Source organism: Pseudophryne corroboree, chromosome 4, assembly GCF_028390025.1.
Source record: "Pseudophryne corroboree isolate aPseCor3 chromosome 4, aPseCor3.hap2, whole genome shotgun sequence".
NCBI classification, from domain to species: Eukaryota; Metazoa; Chordata; class Amphibia; order Anura; family Myobatrachidae; genus Pseudophryne; species Pseudophryne corroboree.
The window spans coordinates 69,386,003-69,397,126 of record NC_086447.1 but is presented as its reverse complement, the minus strand read 5'-3'; the positions used below and the strand labels follow the sequence as shown (position 1 = coordinate 69,397,126).

Here is an 11,124-nt window from a genome sequence, read left to right as displayed (position 1 = left end):
GTCTGTGCCACCACTGGTGTTAGCCCATTGAAGCCTATGGGCTATATTTTGCAAAAATTACTGGGAGGGTTCATCCGGAACCATCCCGGTAATGCCGCCACACATGCGTGGTCAGTAGGCTGCGCGTGTGCATGGGTAGCTATAGAGGTGGCAAGAGACTACATCAACATATTCAAAAGGAGCCCGTTCCTGCTGGTATATATTGATACATATGGGTTTTATTTAATTTCTTAGTGCTGTGATTAAAGGTGATAAGAAATTACAATTATTAGGGTTTAAAAACTGATAATTGATTAAAAAAATCCCCTAATCAGGACAGCACAATATTAAATAGTAGGGCAGAAGTCTAATATCATCATAAAAACAGGCCTGCCAAAAAACTTTTTTTTTTTTTTTTTTTTACCGCTTCAGTCCTAATGAAGTCTGTAAATTTTGTCCTTACAAAATGTCTTAGTTACTATAAGGATTAAATAGTAATCTTTGTGTTTCGGCAATGATTTAAACTTAATCTCCTATGTTAACACACATGTCATTACACATGAAAGGAAAAGTTGTCTGTACAAAAAGTAATTCTTTACTGTGAATGGGTTCATTGGTTTTTAGGTCCCAATCGCTGGAACCTGGCTGTGGTATATAAACCATACTTGCATGATGTTCTTCTCTGGTGTACTGTGGCAGATCAGAGGAGGCAGGTGAGGGTAGACATTGTAATAGATGATTTTGCATTTGAAGAGCTGTATATGAATAGGTCACTAGATACCAATGAGCGCTCAACAAATGTGAAGTTACAGTATGTCCACAGTGGCTTGAAAACCAGTCTTTATCATTTCATGTTTGGTGATCATCATGAAGGAGGCCAACACTGGCTTATACAAGTAGACCTTTTTCTAGACATTGCAAAACCTGACCCTGAGGTCTCCACTGATTCTTTGAAGCTGGATGGTTTAGTCCATGTGTCCTATCAGTTTGTGGAATGTCCTTGAACTTAAACCAGGTCTCTGTCCGTTAAACTTTTTGAGTTTTTGCTTGTACTTTTTTAGTTACGTTTCAAGAATATGCACTTACTATACAGTACATAAATCAGTGTTTCTACTTATTTGAAGGGCAATTACAACTATACTATTTGGTACGTTGTAGATTGCCATTGCATGTGTTAGATAACTGAGCCTTTTATAGTCATTTCCTGGACAAACTATGTTGTTCTGTTGAGAAGAATGTACTGTATGTTGTTTTAATATTCCTGTTTGTGCATTTGTGGCTTAATGCTGTTGTGTTGTAGTTGGCTTTAACCACGCGGGATGCTGAGATGATAAAAATGTTAATACTGTATTTATACAAAGTCGCTATAGTATAATGGAGGTTTATATGAACAGTACAGTAAATGATAGAATTAAAGTTTAAATGTATCAATTTTGTTGAATATGAACAGAAATCTTAAAAACATAGACTTGGTTGTGGTTATAAGATACATTGCACATCGTGATGTGAAAGAGAATCATTTTGAATATATATTTCCATATGCGTCTTGCCAGAAGATAGCATCTTCTTGTTTCGAAAACCTTAATTGAAGAGCCTTATGGACATATACAACATATCTCTACTGAGTTCACAAATGCAATGCAGTTTATGCTGTAGGTGTTTTAACATACTGTTATCAGCTAAAGGACTGATTATAAATTGGGAGAAAAGCAAAAAAAGTAACATTGTATTTGGAACAAACCATGTTGAACTGCAAGGGGTGCAAATCCATTCATTTTTTTGCATGCACGATAAATACTGGCTGCTTTTGCATGTAGCCCACACATGCTGGGCACCTATAATGTTACACTGCAATTTAGATTTGCATTTGGATGTGCCCCTCCCAAATATAAATCTCATCCAAGGTTTTTGCCAAGGTGCAAAGTTACTTACTTTTTTGGGGGGTTTTACTCCAAACTCAGTATCATCCCCTAAGAACGCAATTGCTGTCACACTATAAAACTATATTACACTATAAAACATATCAGGATCATTGGCCCACAGACATGCACTAAGCAAGGACCAACACACCAGATGGTAACACAATGATAACACTGCTGCCGACAGGTGATTGTTGCTGCAAAACGTGGCACTCTCCAGGTCACAATATTATAAAGAGTATATTGTTTATTATGTGACGTTGCTGCATTTGTTTTATATACTTTTATCTGTTTCTCAAAAATCAAGTTTCAATGTTTAAATGACAGTTTATGGGAAACCGCTTTCCGTTGACCTATTAAACTGATTCTGTAGCCTAAAAAACAGATATTAGAATAGTCTCACAATTTTCCAAACGTGTTCTCTTTTCCAAATAGTACAGTAGGTGGTAATAGTATAGGGTACCAAAAATACCCAATACCGTAAATCAGTAGCGTCACCTTCTGGTCGAATATGTGCCGGTTTTCTGACTGTCGGAAAACTAGGCATGAATTGAATACCCCCCTAAGTATATATCGGCAGGCAGACTGCTGATACAGCATAAACAGTACTGTACTTCAAGTTTCAAGTTGTTGGTAAATATAACAAAAAATTGTATGAAGGTGCATCTGCAGGGAGCCTGTCCCCGCAATGTGTTCACTGCACTACCAGGATGACGTCTGCTCATGTGCAATTCACTGACCACGCGTATGCTGCGGCCATTTTCGAGGAAGGGTCCCGGAGGAACCCTCTACCGATGCTTTCTACAAATTGTAGCCATAAGCTACAACAGGCTAATGTAGCTGCCGGGGCCAATCTCTGGAATGCTTTGCATTCTGGTACCTGGTAAGTCTGACAGCATCACAGTCCCCATAGAAAAATGTGGGGGCTGCAGCTGTTGACAAGAATGGAGGAATCGCAGCAGATATTGGAGATATATTATCTGCTGCGATCCTTCCTACTCACAAGTTTTAGGGGGAAATTGAAAAAGGGCACTCAAATTTTGCCGATATTAGAAATTTATTTTTTATTTTTTTTTGCAAGCATTTTTACATATATTTTTTTTGCCAGTTCAATTATTCTCTATTTTTTTGGTTAAAAAAACAAATATTGGGGTAAATTTACTAAGGTGGACGTTTTTTAGAACTGGTCATGTTGCTCAAAGCAACCAATCAGATTCTACTGTACTTAACATTTATCTAGCTGATTCTAGAAGATAATAGATAGACTATGATTGTTTGCTATGAGCAACATCAGCAGTTCTATAAAAAAACTCCCACCTTAGTAAATTTACCCACTAGGATCCAGGATAAGTTCTCAGACTTATGCGAGAAAAAAAAAAAGGGGGATGGCCTGACAGGGCTGGTTATTGATTGCTGGCGTTGGGGACAATTTGAAAAACGACCGTTAGGAACTGGTTGGTTGGTACTTTGGAGTCTATTTACTAAGGGGTCTATTTACTACGCCTTGGGTGGAGATAAAGTGGATGGAGATAAAGTACCAGTCAATCAGTTCCTAACTGTCATTTTTCAAATCCAGCCTTAGACATGGCAGTTAGGAGCTGATTGTCTGACTTTATCTCCATTCTGTTTATCTCCATTAAAGGCTTAGTAAATAGATACCCAAGTCTTGGAGAGAGATAACGTGGAGAGAGATTAAGTATCAGCCAATCAGGTACTAACTGACATTTTTCAAACATCGCCTGTAACATGGCAGGATTGACCCAGGATACTTTATCTCCCTCCACTTTATCTCTGTCCTATGCTTAGTAAATAGACCCATCTCTCTCCACCTCTTCACTCTTCAAGGCTTAGTTCATCTGCCCCTATAGGCAAGATGTAATTGTGTCCCAGATTGCCGAAGCTGTGGAATACCGGCCGATCTCGAATTTTTTTTTTAAAGCGGAAGTCATTTACAAGGCAAAACCATGCCTTGTAAATGATTGCCACTTTAAGAAAACGTCAGAGATCAGCAGACATCCCACAACTCCGGGAATATCAGACGCTATTACATCTTGCCTTACAGTATGTCTTAAATTAATTAAGAGAGTTCAGTTTCATTGGGAAGTCTTTGTTACATACTGTATAGTACTTTTGTGTTTTTGAAAGTGTTTATTGTCTTATCTCCATTTATTCATTCTCTCTCTCCCTCTACTCTCGCTCTTTTTCTTTTCTACCCCTTATCTTATTCACTCTGTCTCCTCCTTATTCAGTCTATCTCCCTACATGTCTCCCCTACTCTCTCTCTGTCTCTCTCTTTCTCACTCTCTCTCTCTCTCTCTCCCCGCTCCTAATTAATTCACTATCACCACTCAATCTCCGTATCTCCAACCTTTCTCTCTGGGAGGGGAGAATTTATTAAAGGTTGATTTTGATCGATTTAAAATCAATCAAAATCGATGTTGTACTTCCAGGGTCAAACCACACATATATTAATATTTAAAAGTAATTATAAAAAAAAACACGTTAGCAAATATGTGTCAGGCCCTGAAATCCAACACCAAATGAGATCTATTTTAATCAATTTCATTGATTTGAAATAAATTAAAATTGGGCAAAATCAACCCTTATCTTCTGTCAACATTATTCATTCTGTCTGTCTGTCTGTCTCACTGTCTCCCTCTATTGTCTTTATTTTCTCACCATCCCATTTACTCATTCACTCTCTATCTGTCCCCTTATTAATTCTTTCTCACTCTTTTCCCTTATTCATACTGTCACCGTTATTCATTCTTTCTGTGTCTTCCCCCCTAGTCTTTCTCTCTCCAACTTACTCTCTCTCTCCAACTTACTCTCTCTCTCCCCCTACTTTCTCTCCCCCCTACTCTCTCTCTCTCTCTCTCTCTCTCTCTCTCTCCAACTTACTCTTTCTCTCTCTCCCCCCTATTATTTCTCTCTCCCCCTACTCTCCTCTCCCCCTACTCTCTCTCTCCAACTTACTCTTTCTCTCTCTCCCTCCTACTCTTTCTCTCTCTCCTATTCTCTCTCTCCAACTTACTCTCTCTCTCTCTCCCCCTACTCTTCCTCTATCTCCCCCTTACTCCTTCTCTCTCTCCCCTTACTCTCTCACTCTCCCCACCATACTCTATCACTCTTTCCCCCTACTTTTTCTCCCTCTTTTCCCTCCCCTACTCTTTTTCTCTCTGCCCCTACTCTTTCTCTCTCTCTCCTTACTTTATCACTCTCCCCCCATACTTTTACTCCCTCCTTCCCCACCTTACTCTTTCTCTCTCTCCCCCTACTCTTTCCTTACTTTTTCTTTCTCTCTCCTTACTCTTTCTCTCTCTCTCTCTCTCTCTCTCTCTCTCTCTCTCTCTCTCTCTCTCTCTCTCTCTCCCTTACTCTATCTCTCTCTCCCCATACTTTTTTTCCCTCCTTCCCCACCTTACTCTTTCTCTCTCCCCCCTACTTTTTCTCTCTCTCCCCCCTACGCTTTCTCTCTCTCCCCTTTTTCTGTCCCTCTCACTCTGTCTCTATCTACTTGTTAATAATTCACTTTCATTCTCTCTCTTCCTCCTTATACATTCAGGGGTAGATGTAAGAACTGTCATTATGGGGGAGAAACGGTATCAGAGTATGTGATGTGCGCTGATACCACTTTACCCCCATGTATGAAGGAGAAGTGTGCCCCTGTCTATATCAGTGCTGCTATCTAAAAGATAGCATCCTATGTGCGGGGCAATGTATGAACAGTCAATGGCACTGGTCGTTCCGACAACTGCAGCTAACCACTTCGGCAGCTGCAGGTGTCGATGCCCTATCTCCACAGCAGGGATATGTGAGATCTTGGAAGATTTGCGAGTTGTCGCGCATGCCTAGTGACCTCGGTAAAGAGATGAATAGGGAAGATATGAGATGGTATCATACATTTACCCCTCAGTCTCTCCCTTCTCACCTGTCTCCCCACACACTCTCTCTCACTCTGAAGTTGTGCTGCAATATTTTTAGTTGTGCAGTTGGTAAATGACAGCTGTGTGGACAGAGACCAGACCAGCGCAGGTCGGCCATATCACAATGCAGCCACAATTCTGAACATGGCATAATTATTTTGCCCTTAAATGTCATTGCCATCATTAGCCGATCAGAGTACGCCCTGTATTGTACTTGGCAGCCAACCCTTCAGCCTGATAAATAACTCTGCAAGGATCTTCTTAGTTAATCATCATAAAACACCAGCGGATTACGTCTGTATGGCATATCTAATCCAGCCAAAATGTCACACGGCTCGCCTTGCCTTGCAGTAAGCTTCATAATAAGTTAAATATTTACAGTATTTGTGGTGATTGTCTGATCATTATAATGGGCTCAGATTTTTTTTTCTATAAAAAAAAGTTGCTTTAAAACCATATGTATGATTAGAATTGCCGCACACCGCTAATGCTCACATAAAGACCAATAACAGTTTCATACGATGAATTTGAAATCGCCAAAGTCCCATATATTTGATTATAATAGGGCGATAATGCTTTCTGTTTATAGGAATATCTATTTGTTTCTCACACATTTTTCTGGTTCTATCTTCTCTCCTAGAAATGAATTTGGGGGCTTTTCCGGTACTTTTCCTGACGATATTGTTTCATCAAGCTATTAGTCAGGTAATCTTACACGCAGAATCATTTCTCGCAAATGTCTACGGGACGTTTTGCAGCTGGGATTTAATGCAGCGCACGGATACTCAGAGCAAAGCTAAAGCTCTGCCACTAGGACCTGGTAACAGCAAGCCTGAAATAAAATACAGCGCACGGGATCACGACGGACAGCATAACGACGCCATGATCCCGGCAGCAGAATGCCGGCAGGGAGGGGCGAGCGCAACAAAGCCCGTTGCGGGCTCGTTGCGCTCACCATGCAGCGGGCTTGGTGGCTCACTGCGCTTCCCGCGGTTCTGTTCCCACTCTACGGGTATCGTGGACACCCATGAGTGGGAATAGCCCCTGTTAGCCGGTATTGCCAGTCTTCGGGGTCGGTATGCTGACCGCCGGATCACACAAGCCGGACACGTAACCGAATCCCGTATGCAGAGATATTAGAAAGCACAATTATCTTTGCAGCATTGCTTGAAACATTATTACCAGTTATTTATATAGCGCACACATATTCTGCAGCGCTGTATAGAGAATTTTTGCCATTCACATCAGTCCCTGCCCCAGTGGAGCATACAATCTATATTCCCTACCACATGTACATGCACACATTCACACTTTGTTGGGATCCAATTAACCTATCAGTATATTTTTGGACTGTGGGAGGAAGCTGGAGTACCCGGAGGAAATCCACACAAGTATGGGGAGAATATACAAACTCCACACAGTTAGAGCCATGGTGGGAATCTTACCCCTGACCTCAGTGCTGTGAGGCAGTAATGCTAACCATTACACCATCTGTACTGTCTAGGTCATTAGGTCATGATCTACTAAAATGCATTAAGTTAATAAAGCACAGAAAAAAAAACAAAAAACATTAACAGTTCTTGGGGTAAAACCAGGTCGTTTTTGCCTTTTAAATGATGGGCACTTCAAAACGTCAGGAAGACACTGTTGCTACTTTAGTCAACTGTGCCAAGTGGTTCTGGCCAAACAGATTAAATGGGTGGAACGTCACTGACATGTTACAGCATACTGTATATGTGTCGATAAGCCAAGAGCCAGGAACGGTCATTTATGAAAGTGCAAAAACACAGTATAATTGATGTTTCTGTGGCATCACATGCCTACATTAGGCGCAAATGTTTTATAGATAAAAAAAAGAATTTCAAGTCAAGATGCCCAAATCTATGGTCATAAATGCATTGACGGCAGGAGTTGAACAGATCCGGCAATGGTAACTATACAGTAGTCTCATCAGTTACTTCATATGTTCTGCAAGCTAAGCAGCTCCGCCACCGAAGGCTGCAGCGAGACAGGGATATGCTGCCAGTCCTTGCCCCATGACGCCTATGACGCACAGTCACTCCCCTTTTCTGTGGATGAACGCACCGTAGGACCATGCGCACAGAGCTATGCTAGGCCTGTCCTGCATCCCCAGTCCGTCTGTGTCTGCATGATTTTCATACTGTCTATTGGCCTGGATCCTGCACCTCATACACAGGATACATTAACCTGTGCGGATACATTCAAGAGAATTTAGTATACCGTGGAATATTGTAGACCTCGTTTATAAGTGGGTGTGGCTCTTCTATCTTGCGCACTCATACAAACTGTATTAAAATAATGTCGATAATGAGCAAATGTTTGTGGACCCTTTAGAAGTACAGTCCCTACATACCTGGGAATGTAACTTTTTAGAAAACCAGACAGAACAGGGTAAAAGAGAACACTACAGTAGCCAAAACATAAACCAGACATAATAAGCAACTAGCACCACACATCTTAGTACACAATACCGCTGATAAGCAGGTCAGTGGCTAAGGTAGGGACATGACATCAATAATGATGGCAACACTAGTAATTTAAGAGCTGGAGGAGGGGATGCAGAGCCGGCCCTAACCAATATGATGCCCTAGGCAAGATTTTGGCTGGTGCCCCCTAGCACCATAGCAGTCCTTTTTTTTGTTTTCCTACCCCCTGTAATTTAAATAAGAACAGTGTGCACATTTGGCGCACATCCCAAAAAGGTATGTGTTTTTGCTGGCAAGGGGCATGGCCACACAATAGTACCCCCAATTCAAATTATGCCACACAGTAGTGCAACTTTATTCACAATTTATCATATGATAGTGTCCCTTATTCACATTACATCACATAGTAGTACCAATTTACCTTATATACGTTACTTCTCACAGTAGTGCCCCTCATTCACATAACATCATACTGAATTGCTCCTTATTTACATTATACCACACCATATTGCTCTTTATTCTCATTACACCACACCATATTGCTCCTTATTCACATTACACCATACCATATTGCTCTTTATTCAGATTACACCACACAGTAGTGCCCTTTCTATATGTTACGCCACACAGTAGAGCACCTTAGACACATAATGCCACACATTGGTAATGCATTTATACACATAATACCACACAGTAATGCCCCTTACACATATGACACACATTATTAATGTCCTTATAAACATAGTGCACCTTACACATTATGCCAACCCTTATTAATGTCCTTATACACATAATTTCCCTTACACATATGCCGCACATTATTATGTGTATAAGGACATTAACGACACACACAATGTCCCTTACACATATGCTGCACATTATTAGTGCCCTTATACACATAATGACACACATAGTGCCCCTTACACATATGTTACACATTATTAATGCCCTTATACAAATAAGGACACATATAGCTCCTGGCGTGAGTCAACTGGCAGCTCTGCTAATGTTGGGTGCCTATTTTTTATAAAAATGCATCTTATTTGCATTGCTATGTGGCTAGGATGCACAAGCAGCTTCTGCTGATTAAAATGATAGGCGGCATGCCTAAATACTGTGTGTGACTGTGGCTGTATCTGCATATGAAATGCTGCACACAGAATATAGGCATGCCGCATATCATTTTAATCAGCAGAAGCTGCTTGTGCCCCTAGGCATACCAGATGCCCTAGGCAATTGCCTAGTTTGCCTATGCCTAAGGCCGGCTCTGAGGGGATGAGTGGCTACAAGTGGGTGGAACTCCAGAAGACGGACAGTGTGTGGGTGGCCTAGGAGCTTACAGTCTAAGGGGAGGGTAGACAGACAGAAGGCTTAAGGCGTGAGCAAGTCAATGGGGACCTGACTGCAGGAGATAGCAATGGCTAGGGAAGAGGGAAGGTAGTGAGATTGAGATCGCTAGGTCAGGAGGATGAGGTGAGCCACTAGGTGAATTGGTTATGAGCTGGACGGTACGCTGTGATGAACAGAAGGGTTTTAAGTGTCCGAGACTATGCAAGGTCAGGGAGAGTCTGATGGAGCGGGGAAGTACACTGGAGAAATCTTCGATTCATGCATGAGATACAGTAACCAGGAAAGAGGAGAGGCGACGGTCATTGACTGACCAGAGAAGGCCAGAAGGAGCATATTGGGATGAGACTGGAGATGTAACAAGTAGTGGAGTTCGAGAGGGCCTTGTATGTCAGGGTGAGGAGTTTAAAGAGGATTCTGTAGGGGAAGGGGAGCTAGTAAAGATTATGGCAGAAGGTAGCGGCGGATGTGGAGCAGTGGGAGAGAAAGATGAGTCTGGCGCTACAGTGTTAAGAACAGACTGGAAGGGTGTGAGAACATGGGAGATAAGTGAGGAGAAGGTTTCAGTCGTAGACTAGTAAGTAGATAATAAGTTTAGTGGCGTTCTGTGAGAGGATGGCCTGATATGAACAATGTTGCAAAGCTGGAACCGACAGGAATGGGCCAGAGATTGAATGGGGCGTAGAGTATAGGGAGTCAAGGGTGACACCTAAGCACTGGAGTTGGGGGAAAGGAGCAATGATGGTGCTGTCAACAGTGATATAAATATTTGGGTGAATGGAGAGCCTGAATTCAGGAAAAATGATTAGTTTGGTTTTGCCCACATTGACCTTCAGAGAGCACTGTTGGAGAAAGAGCGCTATATAAATAAAATTATTATTATTATTATTATTATTATCTAGGAGGAGATGGTGGAAAGGCAGCTGGAAACCTGAGAGAGGATGGAAGGGGAGAGGTTAGGAGAAGGGAGGTACAGTTGCGAGTTGTTGGCATAGAGGTGGTATTGGAGGTGAGTGATGAGTCCTCTCAGGGAAGAGGTGTAGAGGGAGAAACCTGCGGGATGCCAATGGGAAGGACAGAAGGGGGCGAGGCATAAACAGAGAATGAGCAGTTGGTGAGGCAGGAGAACCAGGTGAGTACAGTGCCAAAGAAGCCAAATGGAAAATTAAAGCCGTGAAAGAGGTCCAGAGTACTATATGCAATATTTACATGTGTGTGAGTATACGCCGTGTGGCCATAATTGATGTGTTTAGCTTGTAACAGGAACTCTCTCCCCTTTGCATTCAAAGCATCCACTCACCCTGGGTACTGTACAATCCAACCTAACATGCAATGTTAATTTGCCCGATTTACAGTACTCCTCAACTTGGATGTTTATATTGCATCAGGCTAAAAGCACCCTACATTATTTTAAACATGGTCACCAGCGATCTTCTCACTGTTACATCCAGAAGTCAGTACTCTATTCTCATCCTCCTTGACATCAAGACTCCCTTTGGCAGTGCT

General features: G+C 41.8%; 1 protein-coding gene across 1 annotated transcript in view; it reads left to right on the top strand.

Moving 5' to 3' along the window:
• Window positions 1–673: 673 nt before the first annotated feature.
• Window positions 674–11,124, top strand: part of LOC134911112 (cysteine-rich venom protein TEL1-like) — a 75,582-nt gene continuing 65,131 nt past the window's right edge. Inside the window, exons 1-2 of the mRNA XM_063919483.1 lie at window positions 674–692; window positions 6,465–6,529. Coding sequence (XP_063775553.1) covers window positions 6,467–6,529 — 63 coding nt within the window. The 5' untranslated portion in view covers window positions 674–692; window positions 6,465–6,466. The remainder of the gene's footprint in view (window positions 693–6,464; window positions 6,530–11,124) is intronic.